At 45.0% G+C, this 24,733-nt stretch overlaps 1 protein-coding gene and 1 non-coding gene across 4 annotated transcripts in view; both read right to left on the reverse strand.

Moving 5' to 3' along the window:
• Positions 1-227: 227 nt before the first annotated feature.
• COP1 (COP1 E3 ubiquitin ligase) overlaps positions 228-24,733 on the reverse strand; it is a 134,205-nt gene continuing 109,699 nt past the window's right edge. For all 3 annotated transcript variants that reach the window (XM_069862616.1, XM_069862615.1, XM_069862617.1), the window contains exons 19-20: positions 3,519-3,563; positions 228-1,353 (exon numbers count right to left, since the gene is read on the reverse strand). In XM_069862616.1, coding sequence (XP_069718717.1) covers positions 1,336-1,353; positions 3,519-3,563 — 63 coding nt within the window. In that variant the 3' untranslated portion in view covers positions 228-1,335. The remainder of the gene's footprint in view (positions 1,354-3,518; positions 3,564-24,733) is intronic.
• On the reverse strand, positions 18,820-18,965 carry LOC138723806 (small Cajal body-specific RNA 3). Its single transcript, XR_011337932.1, has one exon. It is a non-coding gene; the product is annotated as a small Cajal body-specific RNA 3 (non-coding RNA).

Genomic DNA, 24,733 nt, shown 5'->3' on the forward strand with positions numbered 1-24,733 from the left:
AACGAGTGAACATAGAGAGATTCTGTTTGCAAACCAAAACCACTTCCTACAGGTATCACTGCACCTTTGCCACACAAAACCAGGAAAAGATGCCAAGCCCACCAATTCCACTTTCAAGCTTAACGAGTTCTGGCAGCAATCCTGACAGCTCAACACGACCGCTACTCATGAAGCTCGTCTGCACCTTCTTACCCCTCCCGCTGTCCTGCCAACAAAGCAACAACAACTCTTAGTATCATGGTTTATTCCCCCTCCGTATGTACAATTAAGTGTATGCATGACCATTAAAAATAAGGCTACTTATATCATGGCTCTGAAACACATTACAAACCAACTCCATCCCCTCTCTTATTACAACATTCTAAATGTTGGCTTCCACGATGTGCAGAGAGGGGCAAACGCAACCAGACCACACGGGCGATTAAGTGGTGCAGGGCTTTGGTAACTGCATCTAGAAGCTTCCTCCTCTAGCTGAGATCGTCAAACGCAGCCAGGTCAGTGGGGAGGGAGATCGTTATCCCGCAATGCCTCGGTGAGGTCAGTCCAGGTCCCAGGCAACTGCAGGTCACCTCATCTCAGCACATTGCTGGTGGCAGGCAGAGAGGCCCAGGCTCGAGGGGACAGAAGGACAACTTAGTCCTCTCCTTGGGAGCTGCCCCTTTGGGTGGAGGTGGGGGCATAAGGAGACGATGAAGGGAAAGCTGCCCTTCTCTTCTTGATGACCAGAGGACTTCGGCCTCCAGCGGTGTCATCCCGGGTGACATTTCTCAACATTTAATGCATCTAAAAAAAAAACGAAATCAAAGGAACAACGGAAACATAGCATTATGGGATCTCAAAGCAGATCACTTGCATGTCCAGGTAAGGCTTAGAGACTTTCTTTTTTCCAATGGGGATGAAGGAACAGTCCAGATGAAAGTAACCAGACATGTACAACTAAGGACAGCCCTGTGTGGTCCTGTAAGCTCCCTTCCCAAGTAAATCTGTTCCCATATGCAACAAGAGAGAATCTTCCAGCTTCAGCTTGTGGCTCAATAAATTTTATTATTCCTTTTTGTTTTTATTTAAAAGAATTTGTTTTCCTATCATAAAAATTAGACAACCATACCACCACCAGCAGCAGCAGCAAAGTCTGTGGAGTTAATGTTGATGGCAGACAGTTCACTGGTGTTTCCAGTGTCTCAAAATGTCCTATAAAGTCCATAAATGGAAAAAAACCCAAACATGATGGTTTTGGGGAGGAACATCAAGGTGGTTTTGATTTCTTGCCCCGCTGAAGATCCCAGATGAATACTGTAGCAGGACCAAGTACCTCATGCCTTGAGAGAAAACCCTTCATACCAGCTCCAGTACCTGATTAGTAGGGAAGATGAGACATTTAGAATAGCAATTTATGACATTCATTACCTCCTACATCAGCATATAGATCAGGATAGCACTGACTCTGCCGTCTCCACCCCTTACCCTTTATTCACCAGCATGCAATAATATCACGCAAATAGGATAAGCACTTGGCAAGGATCCCGATTTTTATGCTTGCTTGCGGTAGGATAAATTACAGCATGAAGCAAACCCATCCACAGTCGCCTCATTTCCACTCCTCCCAATAAACCAGCTCTCAGAAATTTTGTAAAGGGGATCAGAGATTTTGTTCTCCCAGCCCTCTGCGTTCACATTTCCCTTGCCCGCACTAAGATGGTGCGGCAGCCTTTGAAGGGACAGTCTAGAGGTGGCAGAAAAGTGACTTTGAGGGCTGCCACAGCCTGTATTAACCTGGCCTGGGGAAAGCTCTAGAGCTTTAGCCCACGGGTACTGTCTGGCACAGCATCTGTCTCTGGACTGGAATGGGTTTGTGCAACCCAGTCCTTTCCTAGACCATCCCACCTTCGCTCCGTGTGCCCCCAAAGGCAAATGGAAATACCAGAGTTCTGACAGCCCTGGCTGCTTGCACATTTGTCTCTCCACCTTCTCTCATTAACAAGCAAAATGCATGAGCAAAACCTCTCCTCTCTAATCAGTCTCCTGTTGCTGCTGGATTCATTTCAAGATATTGAAAGCACCGGTGCCTTTTGCCCATCTTACTAAGTAGGAAGTGACCAAAGTAACGAGCAACCAATTCCAGAGCCTGCTCAGCTGCCTCACGAATGGGAGGCTGCAGCATCACATACAGCAGCAGGAGTAACCAGGCCACTCGTGGCCTAAAAAGGAGGAAAGAAATAAATCTTGACATGCAAGCAAACACAGACCATTTGGGTCTCCCCGGTTCCCGCATTTTTTTGTGATTTTCCCAGGACTGTTCAGACCAGCAACTCTGGTCTGGCTTGAGAAAGCGGCTATCATCACAGGGATGCGAGGGGACACCAGGATGAGGACCTCAGCCTGAGTGACAATCCAGCGTGTAACTCTGCAAAAAGCGAGTAAACCCCTTTAGCAGCAGCTACAGAAAACCGTGAGAGCTCTGGGCCACAAGCTTGCTGCGTTAGCCACCAAGCCTGAAAAGCACAGTGGAGACCAACGCTGCTGTGCACCGTTTGGGACGGCATCAGACCCGGGGTTCTCTGGAGGATCAGCACCGGCGTGGGTTTAGGTTTTGCTTGGCTATCTGATAGACACGCAAAGAAAGACAGAGTCTCCTTCTGGACATTAGGAAAAAATTCTCTGGACATTAGGAAAAAATTCTTCACAGAAAGGGTCATTGGGCACTGGCAGAGGCTGCCCAGGGAGGTGGTTGAGTCCCCTTTCCTGGAGGGGTTTAAGGCACGGGTGGATGAGGTGCTGAGGGACATGGTTTAGTGTTTGATAGGGATGGTTGGACTCGATGATCCAGTGGGTCTCTTCCAACCTGATGATTCTATGATTCTCTTCTACGCTGCCTGACATTTCATAAACAGAAATACATTGAACAGACAACCTGGAAGACTTTTAACTCAGGTGCTGAAAACCTGGCAGAAGGCTGGCTTCTTGGTGCACGGCGAAGGCTGTTGCTTTCCCAGCCCCCCGTGCTCGCAGCTGCTACAGGCAGCCTGGGCACCGGGAGTAAGCAAAGCGAGGGAGCATCCCTGCTCATTTCAAACATTGCTCCAGCCAGCTGCACACCACGAGTTCAGCTTTCAGCCCTGCTGCACCCCGTGTCGGCAGCGGCAGCCAGAGGATGGGCTCTGGTTAATGCTGGTGAGTTAACACCAGCCTTCGCTGCCACAAGAACCAGCAGGAGACCAGGGAGATGCTCGCGCCAACTGCTCTGTGCCACCACAACCCCGAGGAGTGGAGGAGGGACAGTGGGGACCGGGCAGCCGCCAGCAGCTTTTTGACACCTTGCTTTAACTCTCTTTCATTGCTGGTGCGCTGTCTGCTCGCTGCGCCGTGCGCCAGAGGCAAATACATCATTTGAATTACAAACTTCTACAGTCAGGATGACCTCCTCTAATGGTTTCTCCTGGCTGTACAGTTTCTCTGACCTTGCTCTTTACTAACAACAGATTCAAGCTTTTAAAGAGGAGATGCATGAAATAACTTACCTTAATTGTACCCTGACTGTTAGCAGCAATCAGCACGTTGGACTCCTGGAAAAAAAAAAAAAAGAAGAGGAATGATCACAAATCTGCCACTGCTTTTTATTTCATTTTTTTTGGAAGAAGCAGCAGAGGAGCAGTAGTTGTTTTGATCTTAAACATTAGAAGTATATCTAATTTCAAAGGGACTTAACTCTTCCCATTTCCAAGATGCTTTCGAGGCTAGAAGTCTTTATAAAAGTTATATTACCTTGAAGAATTAGAAAGCAATAATCCTTAGTGCTTGTACAGAGCTTTAAATCTCCAAAGCAATTTACAAACATGAATTAATCCTCACAGTCTCCCTATGAAGTGGGCAAATAATAATAATTATTTTCATCTTTTGGCAGCGTACGGACAAAGGTCTCCAGTGCCTTAACTAAACCGACTAATCACCATGACAAAACCTCTCTGATTCTGAAGCCACACAACCTCTCCCACAGCCAAGAGGTTTCAGAGAAGTAAAACAAAGAGAAGAGATTAAAGAGCAACAGCAGACACACCCAGTTTGGAAGAGAAGATAAACAGAGAGGGCTCCAGCCCTGCTTTATGCAGAAAGGCAGCATCTATTTACCTTCTGCCAACTGATGGAGTTGCCTTTGGAGATATCCTGGTGGTCTGCGAATTAATGATCTGCTGTGTTAGGTGGGCAATCTCCAGGCAAGGTGTGGGTGCCAGCCACACAGGAGACAGCCTCTACCTCCAAACCGCATTCCTGATGCGACCGGCATGTGCAGATGCACTCTCCCAAACCAAGATTGCTTAGACGGAGAAAAATCCCAAGGAACGCTGTGATGCCAATAAATCTAAAGCACGTAAGCGCCAGGGTGCTGGCAACGGCCCTGGAGGTGCTGAGGTTGAACCGCTGCTCCCAGAGTGGTGTCCCACATCCAGCCTGGTGCCAGCGGTTGTAACGTATGCTGCCAAACCACCCGCCACAAACTGTTTTCTCTAAAGACAACTGATATGTTTTCTCAGACACATCTTTCAGTTTCTCTCGCTCCTGCTATGCATCTCTAGCCAAACTTGCTGCAATCACAACACTTAACATATGCATTTTTAATAAACTCACTCCAAAGGGAGTGGAAATCCGGCTCGACCCAGCCCCAACAGGGATGCATGCTGCCTCACCATGAGGACTTTGCACAGCCACCAGCTTCGACGCTAAGGGAGAAAAATCCCTTTCAATACAAACCCCTTCTTATCAGGCAAGAGTAGCCTTGTGGCAGACCACTGTGCTAATTGTTATAGATAGATTTGTTCACCCTGCTATAACCATTAGGGGATTAGTTAAGACTCCTGATATTATCTCACCAAAGATCCTCCAAGTCAAAGCTCCTGAAAAGAAAGTGTATCCTCAAAGAAAACATATACTCCAATTTCCATTAATTTGGTGGCTGAAAGAGTCTAATCCCGTGAACCGCTCAGCTTCTGGTTAACAGCATTAGAATCAAAGCCTACCAGGGGGAACGCAGATATAAATGTGATCTAGGGACTAAATCAGGGACGAGGATGCCAGATAGGATTTTGGAGACACTAGCAGCAATTAGCGTGCAGTGCAAGAGACTTGAACTCCTGAGTGCAGATGATCCAGGGTTTGAATGATTCCTGTTTGCACTGTGAGTGATTGGTAATTCCTCCTGCTGCTGCAGTCTGCTGGGGTACCACTGTAAATGAACTCTGGTTCAATGAACAGTTTTACCTGCTAAATAAAATAAAAATGCCAGAGGGTAATATACTCTCACTCCTTTGTTCTTCAGAAGCCACCAGGTTTTTTTATTTCAGCAGGGGCTGAGCTAATCACCACTCTGCTGCTTTCATCCACAACCATGAGACACAAACGGGAGCCGACAGCAGCAAAATTAGCACCAAATCTGTCATCGAACGAACAGCGACTCGCTTGTTAAGGCACTCTCGCACTGCTTCCCCAGGAACACAGCTAAGTAACTTGTTTTTAATCCTCTAAAGAAACAAAGCTCTTCCTCTTGTGTTGCCCGTAAAACAGCCAATATATTGAACACGTTAAACACCTAAGCAAGGTGTGAAGTTGCTTAGACCTATAGGTTTGTAACTTGCAACAGCCGTGTGCATGTTGAACCAATCCTTTCGCCAGCACACGTAGGAATGGAATCGCCGTGTCCTCACAAGAAAACCACCACGAGCACTTAACTGGCAGAATACCCATTTCCCCTCTCTCTCAGGTATGAAAAAAGGCTATCACTATCCATTGCGGCTGCATGTTCTAGTCCACTGTGATCACTCGATGTTCCTATGCAGGGCAAGAAGGTTGAAGGGTTGGCCAGAAACTCCCAAAGCTGAGATGGGGGGGGGGCCTCTGTTGGAAGGTCCAGCCTAATTGAATAGTCAAAAGAATTGAATAGTTGAAAGAAACCAGTTATTGAAATGACTCTTCTACACACACGCCTCCCTCTATAGGTTGTTAGCATCTGTAGTCCTTCCTGGCAGGAGAGGCAGAAGGTGCCACCTGCCTTTGCTAAAACAAAAAACTGAATTAAGAAAAATGAACAACCCCCACCCTGCGATGAGATAACGTGGCACCTCAACACGTCAGTGACAGTCATAAGATTGGTAGGAGACAGCTTGAGAGTTTTGGTCCTGTAAAGTCAATAGAAAAATGCAAGGCTCTAGGCGTGTCAAAAGCATGGATCTTCTTGTCTCTTGGCATTACCTCTGAATATTGACAAATGCAGATGCACTTCAGGACTCGCATCAAGATTAACACATGGTGCAGGTCTAGAACAGCTCCAGGATGCTCCAAGGCTGGAAATACAGTGCTAAGCCTCATGAATAGTCTCCTGCATATGCCAGTGTGTTCCTCAACCACGGTGTCAGTATTACAGGAAGCCTGAAGACCATTTCTTTGACACGGGGAAGGAATTGACTCCACCACAAATCTTTGGGTTTGCCTACAGACTGGATGCCTCTCCACAGGGAGGTGGGCATTATGCAAAACAAAGTTGTAAATCAGTCCTGAGAGCAAAGACAGCCCAGACAGAAGCACCTGTGTCCTGAACCTGACACATCTCCCAGAAGTGGCAAGAGATGACCACGACCAGTCCACCTAGAGGAACACAGAAGCGCTTGCCCTTGGGATTTGAAGGGAACTTTCATCGATTGCACCAAAAGAAGAAATTTCTGCAGCACTTTCTTGATGGCAAAGAAAAACAAAATCAAATTTAGGACCCTCCTGAGTAGATGAGATACCTGGTACATTCATCATTTGAAGGAATTATTCACCCAGTGACAGCTGGGTTTTGAAGTACACTGATTTCCTCCCCTCCTAGATGAGCCCTGTATTTCGACGGCCGCGGGGAAGCAATTTGTACAGGGAAGGAAGGGAGGAGAACGAATGTCTGGCTGACTGCTGGTATTCATACAGGAGCAGTGGGCATTAAGAGAATGAGAAATGCTCTGGATGTTTCAGAAAGCCCGAGGAAACTCAGATGAACAACTGAAAAGTCATTGGAGCTGCTTCGTTGTGATGGGGGACAAAAGACAGCTGAGGCTGTGGCTCTTCCACTCTTTCTTTACATATTTGTGCAATAAAACATTGTGAAGTAGGAACTAAATGAATGTCACCCCAGATAGACAGCTGTTAAGACCACCTTGGAGGGACACATGCTGATACCCAAGCATACTCAACTCTATGGAGCAAGGGAAAGCTCCAGACAGATGCTCTAGCTAAGCCTGTAAATCCCTCCTCCTCGTAATGACCAGGCTCATCTCCAGCCATCCCTCTTCACTGACAAAGAGCCACCACGGACGCCCACCTGCAGCTGCAGTGCTCCAGGAGTTAAGCACTCCTCTTGCCACTAGGCTCAAGCAAAATCACAGCTGAGTATTTTAGCACCTTCCTTTCCCAACTCAAAACAGAGAGCCTGACCCAAAGGGGCTCAAAACAGGCAAGGGGAGCACAAATCACTCACATTTCTTTCCCCTTCCTTTAATATAATCCTTTGTGAGACCACTCCTCCTCCATTGTCACATGTACATCCATCTTTAAAATGAAATTCAGAAGCTCACGCTGAAGGAAGAGTTGGAGCACAGTCTACACAAGAGAAGGAGCCTGGATACCGACTTTGAAACATCTTGGTTCGTCTCTTGGGAGTGAAACTGTGAATCGGAACCCTTCTTAGGGAACATAACCTACGCTTCTATAGTTTGTAAATGCAGTCGTTTAGGGAAAGCTAGTCTTACCAGGAACAGAATTGGAGCACTTGAAGGTCGAGAATTGCAGTGGGTAGCTAAGAACCATGGCTTGACCATGTAAGCCAACACATAAAAGATGTAGCAGTGCTCCTCCGTGCCATTAGCCTGACAAAACTAACCTTCAGACAAACTTACCCGAATGTGTTTCCTGAAAGTGCTGAAGAAAGAGGAAAGTTTGGCTAAAGGAGAAATGATACAATATGGTTTCATCTCTTTTACACTCTCCCCTGTCTTCTAAGGGTAGGGGATCAACAATATGATGGGCTGAAGAAATGGTTCCTTAGGATTATGAAGTTGCAAATGTGAAACAAGATGTGTCTCCAAGTTACGCGTGCACACGTTCACGTGATGGACTGGAAATCTTCTTCGGGGCTTCCATTGTTTTATAAATAATTACAGGCCATGAAGTTTGTGCCTCTCCGTTATCCTCCCTTTTCTGCACAAATAAAGCATAGTCACCTCAAACTTCCAGTGCAGTCGCCATTGAGGTAAGCGTGAATTTTCTGGATTTTTAGCTGGGGTTCTTCTGCAGATTCACAGTTAGGATACTTAAAGATCTTATTTTAAATTAACAACTTCTCACCTTCCCACCCCAGCAGACGTTTTTGCTAACGAATGGCTGGTTTGTCAGCAATTCTCTTTCAAGCAGACGGACGCGCTGCCAGCAAACCCTGAACATTTACTCAAAGGAACTGGAGCCTAATTAAGCAAAGTTGTTGATACAATGGGAAAATATAGTGGCTATGAAAGCTTGCACTCAAGTGGCCATTGTCTTGTTATTTATAGGCAGATTAAAAATATATAGCTGAACTAAATCTAGCGCTGTTTGTACATAAAGCCCTTTCTTTAAGTAAAGCTACTCAGTCCTTACTGAAGATGGTAACTATTACTCAGGTGCTGGCTTTTAGGGCTGAGCTGCAGACCACCTGCAAGACATATTTCACCAAAACTTTCCCCACCAACATCACACACAAAGTCTTTTCATACACCAAAATATGGGAAAATGGTTCCCCAACAGACCACCGCTGCTCAACTGCTCCTCATCTGGTAATTAGTAGATTCTAATGGCTTTTCATTCTAATTCTCCTGAGACCTGGTTATTTTCTTGTTGTGTGACTCAAGCCAGCTTTTGTTTTTAAAAGAAAATTACCAATTCTAACCTAGGAAACACAATGAACCCCCAGTGTACAAAATCCAAGAGGTTTTTGAAAGCGAAACTGCTAGATTGAATCTCTTCCCAGCAGGACAATGCGCTGCACATGGAATTTTATTTTCTTTTCCCCATTGTTGCGATACAGTCATCATTGATGAAAGGGTGCCTCGTGGGATGGCTGGAGTGGTGCACGACCCACTATCTCCCTGTGTGCCACAATCTCCTTTAGATGCCATCACACTCACCTAACATTAATCCCTTCTGAACAATTTTAAGGGATTATTATCTATTCTGTGAACATCAGGCCCCAGCAGAAATTAATTACTTCTTGAAACCGAGTGCTTCTTTATAGAACGAGGTCTTACACATAAAACATGTTGTACTGAGACATTTCAGGAGCAGCAACACCCAGCTCTTTAGCTTTTAAACTCAGACCAGATCTCGCATGCCTAAACGGTGTCTTTTAATCCTTAGAAATGGTATTTTTACCTCATTCTGAAGGTAATTCCTTTGTACACATAGAGATAAATCCTCCTTAGGCTTATCTGGGCGCCCCAAAAAAGCAACAGCTCCAAAGATTTGAAAAAGGTCTTGTCTGTGCTTCCTTCTAGATCCAGCTGCAAAGACACAATCTTTTGCCCTTCTGAGTTTATAAACACTGCACAATTACAACCACACAGCATAATAAAGGTATTTTTTTAACACATTCACCCACAGATTTACAGATGACAGCACTCCTTTGGCTGGCTTTCCACAGAAAGGCTTGCCTATAACCATATGCACACGTGTATAGTTTCTTCTCCTGTAGGAATTCATGGACACACAATAAAGGGGAAAAAAAGCTTTCAAACAAATTAGTGTTTTCATCATCCTACATCACAAAGAGTTTGCAGCTTTGGCACAAGATGAAGCGCGTCTCACTAGGAAGCGTGTGCAGGTAAAAATTCAACATTTCCTTGAATCCCTCCCCTCCTTTTGCTGCAATTCCAGACTTTAACCTCTGTAACCTCTGTACTTGATGAAAGTATTCTGACACTTCCACATCTGGTATTTTCTAACTGTGACTCTCCATAATGAATATATTCCTTTTTCTTGCTCCATGAAGAAGCAGTCTTTTCACCTTTGCATTTTACACTTAATGCATTCTTCTACTCCAATTCAGACCAAACTGAGCACCAGAAGATGCTGTATTTGCTACTGTATATACCCACGTCTCTGTACTCACTGCCCACGGGTGCCCAGAGGAAAGCAGCCCAAGGCTTGCTCCAGGACACACTCAAGCAGTAAACTATCTCTCAGCCAAGTGAGAAATCACTTTTTCTTAGCGTGACCTTTCTTTTCAGCATGTAGTGCTCAAGAAAACAAGACCAACAAGGCAACTGAAGACCAAACTGGAAGAAAATCGAAGTATGCAGGCGTACGGTGCCACACATGCGCACCAATTGGCTCGTTTGAACACCATCTTTTGAATTCAACATGGTAACGGAAGCCAACGAGACTGATGGAAGAGGGCAAAGAAAGCTCTGCAAAGGCATGAGAGACAGCAAGCAGAGCCCACCCCAGGAATTGTTGACAGTTACAGGCGACTGCCTCTGTAATTTAGTTGTTCTGGAACAAAACTGGTTTTGATGAGCGCCTAATTTATTTAGAATTCGAGATGAGAATAACTTGTCAAAGGCTTATTATTCTGCACCTCCTGCGAAGTGAAGCACAGCTCTAACAGCTGTTGCACGCTCCCCAGCAGGCAAGGTAGGGAGGCATATTTCAAAACTAAATTATATTGGCATTAGCCCCCCCGCCCCCAAAGGGCAGGTCTGCTCCTCTACAAGTAGGAATATTGAGCTCCACTGCCCGTCTATCTGTGACAAGGTCTCTAAAGCTACTTGCTCCTACGGTCGTATATCCTGGGATTTCAGATGCTCCCCATAAACAGTATGCTCAAGGCCTTGAACAAAGCGGCAGCAGTATATAAATATAGCTTGCAATAAGCCTACAAAACCCGTATACATAAACATGCAACACATTAGCATCAATATTGCAAAAGCACAGGAAATGGCTAGGCATTAGTTTAGTGAAAACAGCTTTTAGCATCTATTCTCTTAATACTTAAAGCTCCCAAATATTTGTTTGGCAGTTCCGCATAATGCAATGTTGTACATTGCTTGATAACTACACAGTCCAAGAGCGGCGTTTATAATGCTGATATATTTTCCTCCTTTCTCTTCTCCTGTTTGTTGCACTCAGTCATTACATCATGCTGGAGGTGATGAATTTAATCTCGCCCTAGCCAAGGTCACGCTGCCCTGCCCATCAGTGTTATATGTGGCAAAACCAAGCCCTGGGGTGCTATCATTACTCTCGCTATCGCTGTTGCGTATGCTTCCTTTCCAAACGCTCATCAGAAACAAAACGTGTGATCTGAAGCAACAGCCACCCATTTGCATGAGAGGATTCGGAAATGTGACCTAAATCCAGTAGTTTTAGATTTTAATTTTGTGCAGAATTGTTAAAAACCAGAGACTGGAGGATGCGGACATGAGGAGAGGATGGAGGATGAGAAATCGGTAGAACATAAAAAGCTTTTGCAGATCAAGCTACCCCAAATTAGACCAGTCCAACCTACAAGCGCAGCGTACTACAAGCGCTGCACAGCTCAGTCCTCAAGCACAGCAAGGACCACCACTCCCAAACTGCTGCACTGGGAAGGAACGGACGTTGGTGGGAAACTCCTGAGATGTTCAAAGACATCTTTTCCTGCACCTCTCAGTTTCTCAGAGCTCTTACATTTACAACACTCTCCTTGCCCTACTGTGAAGGGCAAACTCCAATTTCTTTAAGCTCCCCTTCATATTTAGTTGGTTCTCTTACGCCTCTTTCTTTAACATTCATAATGTGCTCCCTCATCTCTCTTACCTTCTCTTTTCTTCCTTCTTTCTACCAAGTCGGTGCTTTCTCTTCCAGCTCAAGTGTATCCGACACTCCTCAGTTGCTCAGCTCCCTCTTTCAAATCTTGGCACTTGAATCAGCAATTTGTGCAGGAACGCTTTCATCTTTCCCAGACCATCTGTGCCATATCCTTCAGGGCTTTGTATTTGTGAGATCATTGTCCCCTGCATGGTATCTCTCATCAAAACTCTACTTTCAGCACTCCACTCTTGAGTTTCAACTGCCTCTTCTACAGCACTGGGTACATCTTCCCATCTCAGTTCTCCCTCGCTTGTGAATCCACCTTTGAAAATCCTGCTTACAGAACAGTTTCTCTTTCTTTCCAGCCCTTCTGCCTCTAGCATGCTGGCACCGACACCGACGTGCACATCTTTCTTGGGTTCAGCAAAGGGACAGATGATGGTTAAGCTTCCTCTCTGGTCCCAGCTTCCAATCATGAAACTATATCTGCTCCCACATGCCACCTCCTCTTCTTAGCTCTGCAATTCTAGGTCCCTGAACTCATTAGTGCACTAGGATGACGTATCTGTTCCTCTGGGCCCTGTCCGGCCTGTCAACTACACCTCATTATCACGTAAACCTCAGAAACATCTGCCTGGATAAAAAATGGAGGATAGAAGAATATAAGGAGGAAGAAGCCTCATTGGTTCGAGACTGAAACACCATGTTATTTTGTGGGAATGAACTGCTGCTGAGCCAGGAGCTTTCAACGGGAGAAGGTGATCCACCTTAGCAGCCTAGGAGATGCATGCATACCCCTGATATCCTTTCTTTTGTGCTCTTCCCTGACACACAAGAGCTAATATTACATATCAGCTGCTGTGTTGAACTGAGAACGCTCTTCCCAAGACCGACAAATGACTGCTATGTTGAGCCAAGAGGGATCACTACTAGGTGGCACATGCTCCATGAAGCTCAGTGCATCATTGATGCTGCCAGCAGTACCCTGGGCCAGGCACTGGAGTTTGGATCCTGTTATTAAATCTGTCTTCCCATAGAAATATCACAAAATAAGCCATTAGCTGGTCCAGCTCCTGCTTCCCTTCCTCATCCACTGCCATTAGTTTCAGTCTCTAAACAGCTGAACGATACAGGCTTATAATTGACCCAACCACCTTGATGTTAATATTTTAAATTATTAAGTCTTAGTCCTCCTAATGCCAATAAATCACTTGTATGTGCACATTTAATTAACAATCCAATCAGTAAAAACAACTTAGCATTCACACAGCACATTTTATCAAAGGAACCAAAGACGCATTACAACATTAATTAAGTGTAACAAATGTCCTGGTGAGGTAGTTAAGCATTGCACTGCTTTGACACGTGGGGAAACCGAGGCAAGACACTCGGATTTGCCCAAGGTTAATATAGACATTTACAGTGAAGCTGAAGAGAAAAAGCAGGGAGAATCATGGCTAAGGTTTAACTCTCCTAAATAAGCATTCCTTTTCTGAAGTGCAGGATTTACTTATTCACTGATGAGAAATCGGTTCCAGCTGCGGTCCTCTCCCAAACTACGAGGGGCACAAACCACTGCTATCAAGCATGCTAAAAAAATCAATGCTAAACTGCAACAGCCTGCCAGGTGTGGCTGAACGCACCACGTCCAACGTGACTCCCAGTCAAGGGGTTTGGAGAACACTTAATGGCCCTTCCCACCCCACAGTTCAGACCTACACACACATTGAAGCTCATGGGATCCAGGACACTCACCCAGCCGTCACAGATCCTAGACCTACATCAGCGTCTTGTTTCTCCCAAGTGCTCAGACTGCTCCCTCCAGTCCTTAGGGATCTTCACACCAGACTTCCACACCAGAAAGCACAGAAGAGTTCCTAACTCTGCTCATAACACGCTGAATTGTTATGAATCTTGGAAAACCTGGAGTCCCATTATCCTCGCTCTTCTACAAAACGTACATTTTAACCTGTCTTTCAGGTCACACAGAGCCCATCCTGCCATCTCCCCCTCTCTTCTCACCACCAGGAGAACCTTGAGGTGGTCTCGGCACACACACAACTGTGGCAGTTCTGTTTGAGGATGCTCCTCTCAACCTACGGTTCTAGATCCAGCAATTTTTGTTTCCTTCCCTCATTTGGTACAGGAAAAACACCAGTTTCTGGGACTGAGGCTACTGCTGACAGCCAAACTGATTTGCCCAAAGTATCAGGGATGGCTTTTTTTTTTATAGTGCCTGGCAGCCATCTAGAATTCAGCCTAAACCGGGCAAGCCCAGCCTTGTTTTTTCCAAAAATCATAAATTCTACTCTGAATGCAAATTACATGCTGTGGAAATACTTTAGGTTTCCCTAATGACGAATCATTTCAGATGATCCCTTTAATCCCAGTGTGTGCCTCTCAGCAAAGCCGGATGGATTTTCAGAAGTTCTCACTGAAACCAAGAGGAGCCCGTCTCCTCAACACCTTTGGCCACTGGATCTCTATAATTCATGGACATAAGTATCGATGCGAAGTTTGTCTCATGAAGGTAGGATGCAGAGCCTTCCTCCTCCGAGCAGAACATTGTATGAGGTGTTACTTACTGCAAAGTCACCAGTTCCTGCACAGCTCCCACTCTTGAGACAGGGTGTGCAGAAGATTTAATAACTAATTGAAGCAAGAAAGAGAAAGGCTTGACTAATATTAAGGTATTAAAGCTACTACAAGCTTAAGACCAGGTAGATAAAGTCGCAAACGAACCTCTGGTGAAAGAGGTCCCACAGCCATGTAACTGGTGGGAACACATGCTAGGCAGTGCTAGTGGGACAGGCTGGGAAGAAAAACCACACCGAACCTCTCACGTGCCTCCATCCCCTCAAAGGGGAAAGATCAATTAATTACAACCACAGAGGATGCAATCAATACAGGGAAAGGGTTAATAATAGATGTCGGGAACGATGAAAGGAGCCAAGCTAAGTTGGGCTGGCTGGGTCAGCAAGAGGGGAACACTTTGGCAGGAACTCATGAAATAGCTGATGGACTGAGGAAACCCATTTATTTAAAACTGATAACGGATTCATACTCTGCCACTGCTCATTTTATACGGTTTGGCTGTCAACTTTTTGGGGCAGGAAGCTGTCACTCGCTGTCTGCTTGGACAATACCTAGCAAATTGGATCTCCTGCCAATTGTAGTTTCTTTGCACAGTCCTAATGAAAATCACCTCCACCTCTAAGACCGGCCTGACAGAGATAGAAAAAAGGATCATGCTAAAGCAACCTGAATTCTGACATTTAATTTGTATGCTTTAACTGTAATAATATCCCTCCTACATCCCCATGCATCTTCAAGTGGGATCCCACCACCAAATGGAACTCAAACCCTGATGCTGCAGTAACCCTAGCCAACCAACTTTGAAAGTTCTGGACTTCGGCTAAAATCCTGACTGTTTTGTAAAACAGGTCTTGGAATAAAATTGCAGGGGGACTCAAGCGCTCGATTGCTACAAAACATTAACCATTCTGAAAGTTTTGCTCATGCCAGCTGGAAAAGAAGGATGGTTTCTCTGTGTCTGCAAGCCTTCTAATTGTGTTTCTGGAGGGGCCAGAAGTCTGGCAGCCATGGAAATCAAAGCTTTCATTTCTCTTTAAGCCAGGAATAGTATATTTAATAGCAACAGAAACAGAACCATGAGTCTAAGTGTCAGCGCCAAGGATGCTGTCTGGGAAGGGGGGGAAATGACAGCGTATGTGAGATGTTGTATCTCCAGCGGAGGCTGCAGGCAGGGAGGGCGGCGGATTACGCATCTGTGCGGCACGCAGAGCTACAGCAAGGGGAGGAGAAGGAAGGCAAAGCAGGAAACCAAAATTACAGCTTTCCTAGAGGCTGCTTGGTGGCAGGAACAGAAGAGGTAAGGGTACCTGCCTGCAAGGTAGCAGCTTGTAGCTGCACAGGTCGCTACAGGACATTTAAGAACACATAGTCATATATATGTGTATATGTGACACACACATATATATATGACATATATGTGTATATGTGACAAACGTGTTCTATATAACACACACATACACACGGAGCTGCAGAAGTAAAATCACCAGGACTCAATGAGAGAAAAAGGACAAAATGTTTCTTGCAGAGAAAAATCAAGGCACAAACATCAACATTGGTATGCATCTAAGCTTTGCAAAATTATACCTACGCTAACATTATTTATAACACAGATCTGTTTGGGAAAGAGGGCTTTGATTTAAGGAATGAGTTTAATTAAGGTAAAACAAAAGTTTCCATTAATCTTGAAAGAATTCTCAACCCACTGCTCTCCACCAGCATCTAATTCAGCTAATGTTATGACAGGATCAAGAGCAGCACTACATACCTGAAACCTCCTGCAATACAGATGAGGTCGGGCAAGCTGTACTAAACCGCACGGCTTTCTCTAGTCTCTGGAAATAAGAAGCTTCCTCTCCTCAAAATACTGTTTCAAAAATGCCCTGAGTGCACTGGGCAAGTATGACCACCAGCCAGGGTGTGTAGGAAAATCATGAAGGAGAAGAGATGTTGATAAACTTGAGATAGGCAACAAAAAATGGCTTAGCACCTACACCTGCAGGCAACAGGCTCTGCTGACATCCAAAACTGCCTTTAATGTCACAAACGCAATTCTACCCTTGAGTACTAACTAGGTAAAAAATATCCAGTTTTACTTAAATCGTTTCCCCGCACATATTCAAGATAGAGGGTTATGTTTAGAAAAGCTTGCAGTCTCCTGTTCCATTATCACAGAATCATAGAATAACGAGGTTGGAAGAGACCCACTGGCAAAAGGGAGCTGAACTGGACTTTGAGCCGGGCCACGTCTGGAAGGCTGCTGGGAAGAGAGCGATCTTTCATTTCTAAACTGAAAGAGATGCTGGAAGAAGATATATCTGCCACGAAGTAGTTTTGCAGGTCAGTTTTCAAAGTAAGGCTGCACTACAAAATACCAGCTTTGATTACCAAATTGTATGGCTGGTATTGAAAAAGACAGTACAGTAAATTGAATTTTAATAAGGTCTGACTGTACATAAAAGGTGAAGAACTTCATTAAACAAAACCATGCAGAGTACAGATGAAACATATGAGGTCGCTTCTCTAATATCCTGCTACTGATGCTTTCTCCGTTGTATTTATCTGGGAGGAAAAGGGAGTGGGAAGAGAAGACAGCTATGCCTTAGGTATTAAGAATGAGGAGAATACAGCTTTATAGCTTTAGTACAATAAAAGCGAAGCATGACATCTTCCCTACTTCATTCTGCAGAATGAACTATTCAAAAGATAATAATGAACTTTGCATCATCTGGAGGACTCAATTGTGCTCTGCTGTGTGCTTCCCCAACCCCATCCACCTAAACCACTCCTGAATCCAGATGGATGAGCAAAACCAGCAACAAAAACACACCTTAGAAATCAGAAATCACCGGGTCATTCAGCTGCTGAAAAACATTAGAGATTTTAAAACAAAGGATGTTAAAAAAAACCAACCACCGAGGACTGAGACTAACGTTAGAAACAAAACGTGAGACGTCTTTAGACAAGTTCCTTGATTGTGAGAGGGGCAAAAACCTCCAAAACTCGATACACAATGCTTGCAAGTAGAGAGAAATTCCCTCTTCTTCCATTCCCCTTGCACTTCACCTCTCCCTGACTTGCTCATTCACCTCCCTGTAACCTACCCTCCCTAAGGAACACCAGGAGGTAGCCCCTGAATTCTAATTGTGTTTCCTGTTCTACTAAATCCCCTGGATTTAAATGGACAAAATTAGCAGGATTCGCCTATCAGGCATTCTCTGCAATACTGGATGAAAAGTCACCTGAAGCTCTAAGATGGGCTTTTTTGTTTATGGCCTTTAAATAATTCAGAGAGACGAGTTGTCAAGCTGAATCTGCAAAGCTCCCTTGACTTTGGACTTGCGCTATTTGACTGCCTGCGTATTGTTTATAAAGACAAAAGGGGAAACATTACAGGATCGTATGTCTGCATGGGAGGAGAGTCAAGGGCTGGAAGAACAGGAGCTGTCAGGACAGAAGTCATAAAAAACCAGATGAGAAAGCAAAAAAAGTCGGCAGTAGGAGAAATACAGACGTACCAGGTAGCAAGAGCAAGTCGCCAGTTTGGTTGTGCTTTAAATAAACAACGCTAGCAGCTTCTTGCGTGATATGATGTCATTCTTTAAAAAGGAAAACCCCAAATGCAAAAGGTAACTTTAATTAGCAATTAAAAGCAAAACTTCCCAGCTACACAGCTGCAGCCACCTCTCCCAGATCTGTCTCACTTCTGCAAGCCAGTGACAGCCGTCAGGCAGCGGGCCAGCACTTCATAATCAGCCCAAACCTCAGAGAGAGCAAGTGCATCCTTTCTCCCTTTCTTCTCCTTTTTTTTTCCAGGCTCTTTGGGCAGACAAAGATTTACTCGGTCCTGTCTGGGGACACCAGCAACCCACAGGCGATGGCCCCTGGCACCCCAGGGAGCTCACGCACTGCAAGGTGCCTTGTAGATTTATTTGGTTTGTTTTAAATGACTCTGGGGCATGCACGGCTTTGATGGGGTTTTGCACAGTCATTTTCCATCAAAGCTGCAAACCTGGCTTTGCAGCAAATGACTGTTTCTTGAAGAGCAAGGCAAATTGAGAAGGAAGAGGAAGCTCAGGACGCACAGCCCTGCTCCACTCGTGCACACCCGCAACCAGAACACAATCGCCTCTACAGCCAGGTTGCTAAGCCTAGCGAGGATGCAAAAAAAAAAAGGGCATTTTAATACAACCCCCAATAACTATCATTACAGTCTTGCTTTAAATTACTGAGGTGGATTAACTCCTGGCAATTACACTTAGCTCGGGATGCTGCAGACAAAGCCCTGCCCAAGGGCTGTCCCCAAGTGGTGGGACATCGCAGTTGGGCTGCAGCCACTGCCAAGGATGCTGCAGGAGCTGCCTTGGCATGTTACGGGACAACATCCGTGTGTGGAGGGGAACGATCCAGTTTAGTCATCTCTCCTAAAGCAGACAGAGACCTCCACTTTGCTCTAGGAAGACTGCAACGGTGGACAAAACATTATTTCTCTTGCCCACAACTGGTCCCGATTGGTCCCAGCAGCTTCCAGTCCTGTAAAATCTCATGATTAAGACAGCCCTTTACGACGCTTTTATCCTGGGCTTCTGACCGTATCAAATCCTAAATGAAACATGATGTAATGCATGCAAATAAGCTGCCAAAAAGAGGATTCGAATAATAGGAAAAGATCATTAAGTGAGAAAGTTTAAACTCAGAAGGTCAAAATCATTCTAGCCAGAAGAAAGGGAAGCTGCACGCAGCACGCGCACACGCCCAGCGGCCTTAAACACGGCACGACGGCTCCTTTCTTACTCGCTCGGTGACTGCCAACTAACAGCAGGGCCTGGAGCTGCAGTGCTGTTAATAAGTCCCCAAATCTCCTGGCCTTGCATACGTTCCTAAACTCCAGGGAGTAGCCTGCCAGCGGTGTGCTGCCTGCTAGTGTCCCTGCAGCAGGGCCACTGAACAGCAAGCTGCTTTTTGTACCTTTCTTTTCATTTTAAGCGTGTCTGAAATAGGTATTGCCAGCTCCCAGATGTTCTCGATCACAGCCTGCTCTCAGGTGGAAGCCCTGCCATGAACTGAAGGGTGGTCAAGTTCACAAGTCACAGTTTGGAACCCCCTGAATTTGATGCTTCCCTCTGCGCTCTCTCCTTCATCCTCCCAAAGGGTAGAAAACAGGTGACATCCTTACTCCATTCTGGGCTGTAACTGGACAACCTGACAGCTCTACACACTTCCCACTGAGGAACAGGAAAGTCAAGAAAAGACACTAATTCATAAAAAGGTGCTTCTGTTGTTAGCATCAGTGCATCGGCAGCAAAGACTCCGTGCTGGTGGCAGCAAAGGGGAGCAGCAGACAGCACTGTGGCTCTGCTGGAATAGCTGCCTGATGGGTTCGGGTACCTGCAGCCAGAGCTCATCCTCCTCTGGGTTCCCAAAGAGGAAACAAAGCTGCCTTAAGGTACTTAATTGCCCGTCCTGGCTGCTCCACAAAGCCAGCAGCAGCTCAGCTAGAGGCAGACCTTTAAGCTGCCAGAGGCTTTTGCAGGTGGAGTGAGCCCTTCTTACAGCTGCCAAAACCATTTCCAGCTAACCTACTGCACAGATTTAACCCCTTCCATACAAAACCTCCTAACAACTTTATTCCAAAAAACTACACTGCATTTTGCTTTCTAACGACCCCGCACATGAGGAAAAAGCAACCTCCTTCGTATGCCGAGCTCAAAAGCCCCTCGCACACGCTCATGGTTTCTCAGCACTGCAAAACCAGAAAAAGGCTTTCAATGGGGCGAGATCTGGGTAACGTTCTACATCGCTGTTTCAGGACAATTCAATCATCTTTGTTCTGGATTAAGTCTTGCTCACGATTAATCTTAACGGAGCAACGAATAGGAAATCCGTGACTCAGGAAGTAGGCAGATTTTATCTTTAAATCCAATTCACAAGTAAAATCACCTCTTACAATGGATAATTCTGCCACCGTTCAAGTTATTTTCACACACTGGGCATAAAAAAAAATATCTCTAGATATCTCAAATTGAAATGACTGTTTTTAACAGTCCTTGTCATTTTGAATGGATGCAAAGACTAACAATACTGTATCAAAAAGAGTAGCTCAACAATCAAGAAATCCATTAAGCTACCAATGACACTAATAGCAAAAAGGGAAGTTTAAAAAGACTCGAGTATATAACGAAAAAATAATGTCATTTTCCTACTGGGATTATAGGAGCGAACAAAAACCCTTGTGTTGCGACACAGTACCTCTGATTTTATAATATCCTTCAGCTACACGAGCATTATGATACAAACCTGAGCTCAGCTGACAAAGGGTGAAGGAAGACAAACAAACAATTCTGGCATTTGATTTTTTTTTAGCTGATCCGTTTTGTCCTCCCTCAATTTGAGATATTCTCTCTGAAGAGGTGCTGCTGTTGACTCCCTCCTCAGCTGACACCGCCAGAGCATGGAGCAGGTACCCCCTACTTTTCTCTCAGTCTGATGACGCCTCAGATGTTTCAGAGGGGAGATGGTGAGGAATACAGGACAAAATACAGTGGATCTACGAAAAGAAAAATAACTTTCCTCTGTCAGAACTACACATGACTTATTTCTTGTCAGAGCACTCATGTACTGTGACAATCATCAGCAGAAAAGCTGCCAAGAAGAGTTCATGAACACCTACCACCATAGCTACAGCTTCCAAGGAAGAAATAAGTGATAGGACAAAGAAATGGCCTCTAAAAAAAACAAGCCACGCACAGAGCACAAACACAGTACACGTGTGTCTTGATAAGGAGAGACAGAAACAACGGGGCTTGGCATGAGTCTCATTCGTTCCTTCATCAACTCTGATTTGTAGTGACCTGGGTCAGGTTCCACATTCACGCGTTATCCAAAATTACCCCAGAAGCCCCATCCCAGCTGAGAATACGCCTGTCTGCACCCAAAACCCATGTCAAGCCCGCTCGCAAAGGAAAACAATGGAAACTTCAAAAATGTGGACAAAAATGAGTTGGCACAGCTCACCTCCCCACTCTGGGATAGGTAATGCCCAGGGACAAGATGACAGCAAAAGCCACAGATCTAGTGCTTGCAGTGGGCTTATGAAGACAACGCTGTCCTGCTTTTATATGGAGACAGTTCTGCTCTCGGGGAGAAAAACAAGGAGCCTGGTGCTGGGAAGAAGAGGGATGGCTGCAGAGGACGGCCAAGAGACACGGAGAGGGTCCGAGTTCACATTCAAAGACACGCTGGGAGAGCAGAGGCCACATTGCAGGTCCCTTCACCCTGTAAGCCTACATCTATCCAAACATTTATCCAAAAGAAATCTCTGAAGCAGTATTTTTCTTCTACAAACATCTCAGCACCAGCAGAGTGATTTTTCAAGGTGTGGATATTTGCTTACTTTTGGCAAGGTAAATATATATATTCTTAAGTTTTGAAACAAAGAAAGCTCATAAGCCCCCAGTGCAGGCTGCTGCTGGCTCTCACACTAGAAGAAACGTAACACAAGCTGCTAACTTCTATTTTACTTTGGATTTTCACACATTTCCCAACAATTTGAATTTCTTCTTTTGCATCGTTGAGTCAGGTGCGAACCTAACGAAAACAGAAAGCCAACAGCGGGACAAACCCTTTTGCACTAAACAAGGACGTTTGTATTTCACTTCCAGCTCATTTTCTCCCCCTTTCTTTCTTACACTCCTGCTGGTCCAAATTTATATTTTCATATGCTGGAGCTGATGTGCAAGTTGTGAAGCGAGGCATACACAGAAGCACTGTTAACCTCCTGTTTTAATCAAGGATATTTCACTTGAAACAAGTCAAGGTGTTCCCCAAGCACACACTCCCCACGCTAGACTGGCTTGCCATTATTTGGTGGTTGGAATAAACTTGGCCAGAGCAGTCTGCTTTGTGGAAAGCTTTTCTTGGAAGAAAGAGAATGAGGTCTCAAATGATCAGCCTAGAAACCAGGAAGAAAAAATCACATATGGCTCATTTACAGTGGGAGACTTGGCTAGCGATGCCAAGCCTCTGCCAGCACGGGTAGCAAGCAGGGATGCCGCTTCTCCTCCTCCCGCTGCAGTTAATTTATGTGCTGCCTGCAGATTACAGGTAAGAGGAACTTTTTTTTTAAATTATTTAATGGATCTGAACCAACCTTTCTTCCCAGTATATGTAATACAGCTTATCTTGCCTCCAGTATCTCTCATTATTATAAGTAAATGGGAAACAATGCTCTGTCTCATTCGCCAGCTCCCCAGGCTGCCCGGTTGTACCTCTCTGCTTAACTTAATATTCACTTCAGACATATTAAAATAAAACCAGAAAATCCGGTCCTGCACCAAACAGCTCGCTGCTCTCCAGCTTTAGCAACCAGATAAGAGTTTCAGGAACGATTATGATATACAATAAGATACAAGAGACATAATTGTTGGAAGCTGCGCTTCCCCCACAGAATTCAAAACGCCTCGTGCAAGGGTGAACGTAACTCCATTCAGCTGCAACCCCTAAATTTAACAATGTAATTTCTGTCTAAAAGGTACTCATTAAATTACTAAACATAACTTTCCTGTCATACTAGTTTTCTCTTCCTCACAAAGGGCAGATTATTATATTCTGTGTGTACCCTATATAAAATAATTATATGTCCTAATTGCATATTGAGCTAGTTTCTATTCAGACACGAGATTGCTTTTCAAAGGAGCGACCGTTTTCACTCCATGCACATACCTAGCTCAACTAGCATCAGCTAGAATTGGATCAGAACATCACCAAAAGGAAACTAAGTCTTATTTAAATAGGTTAAAAGGATACAAATCCACGCTGCTGTTGGGAAACCAGTCTGAACAGTTATTTTTATAAGGAGTGTCATAAAAGCCTTAATTCTTGCTTTACTGATATATCATGCAATTAGCATTAAGCAGGTCACAAGTTACTGGGTTTCAAAACAAACCTGAGGTTTTGTTACTGACATTGGAAGGGCAAAAAGCGTATGAAAATCTTCAGAACCATTGCCCAAAGCCAAGCAACAACTGCATTAACGCAGAGACCTACATCAAGTAAAGCTTTTGCAGTGAAAGCCACCTTTGCATAAATGCTTCTACTTCCATTTCACCCAGAGGTTAAATTATCAGATCAAAATCTTGTGCTGGAAAGAAAAAAAATGAGTTCAGATTTTTTACACTTCATTTAGACTCTGTAAAACATTAAATCCTGCCATTAAAATTGCTTAATTAGGAGCGCTAGAGCAAAAGGTTGATGCAGCTCACGAGCTGCGACTACTGAACGGTGGTGGCCGGGCAGGATTTGCCATCGGTAGACGAATGGAAAAATAAAAAAGAGAAAGACAATATTGCAAGGTTGCTTTGACTGTGATTGAAGCTGTGCCGCTTGTTAGAGGGTTATAAACCCACCTTCAAGCAGCAGCAGCCGCAGACCACCAGCAGCGAGGGTTTTGAACACCCTCGGTGTGGGAATTTGGAAACCAACTTTAAAGGAGGCGGTTAGTCCAACACCAGTGGCTTTTCAAAACCTACTTCACCCTTGCGGTTTGCTTTTGCTGGTCTGAAACCACAGTCTCCTTTAGCACTGCCTCAGGATTGAGAAACGTGGTTTTACCCCTGGAGCAGCTGTCCTAAATGACCCCTCCATCTGCTTCATGAAACACCGCACACTGCCTGACTCGCTGAGACGAGTTCCGAGCAGGCACACCTCACCTCACCGGCACTTTCTGCCAACCAGAGACTTCAGCAGATAGATGGCACTTCAAAAACAAAAGAAAGCCAGGATGAACCTAGCAGTGGAAAAAAAAGCAAAGGCTGCTCACGTAGGAGATGCGCTGACTCAGAGGAGACCAGCTTTGGTTGGGGTTTGGGATTGGGCAACAGATACAGCTCAGCACCTGCACAACCTGCCTGGCTCCTGCAATGACACGTGGCTTTTGGGGGGTTCTGCTCCAGATGTTATGCACAATATTCATTATAAAACTTAAAAAAAATCCTAGGGAGGAGTCCTCCAGCCCAAAGGCTAATTGTGGGGGATGCCCGCCACCTCTAATCCCTAGGGCAGGAGAGGGTGAAATGCCCACGAGGCAAAGACACAACGCCAAGAACGAGTGAAGAGAGGAGCTTGCAACTCCCAGTAAGCAGTTCTCCAGGGATCACGTGGAAAAACCCCCTAAATGTTACAACAGCCTAATCAATTATTTAATCAGTGTCTCTAGAAGCCAGCAGGATACAAATCAGAGTTCAGGGCAAGGGGCTCAACAGCAGCACTGCAGAGGTTTGGTGGGAATAGGGAAAAATACATT

This window comes from Phaenicophaeus curvirostris, chromosome 8 (genome assembly GCF_032191515.1).
Source record: "Phaenicophaeus curvirostris isolate KB17595 chromosome 8, BPBGC_Pcur_1.0, whole genome shotgun sequence".
Lineage (NCBI taxonomy): Eukaryota > Metazoa > Chordata > Aves > Cuculiformes > Cuculidae > Phaenicophaeus > Phaenicophaeus curvirostris.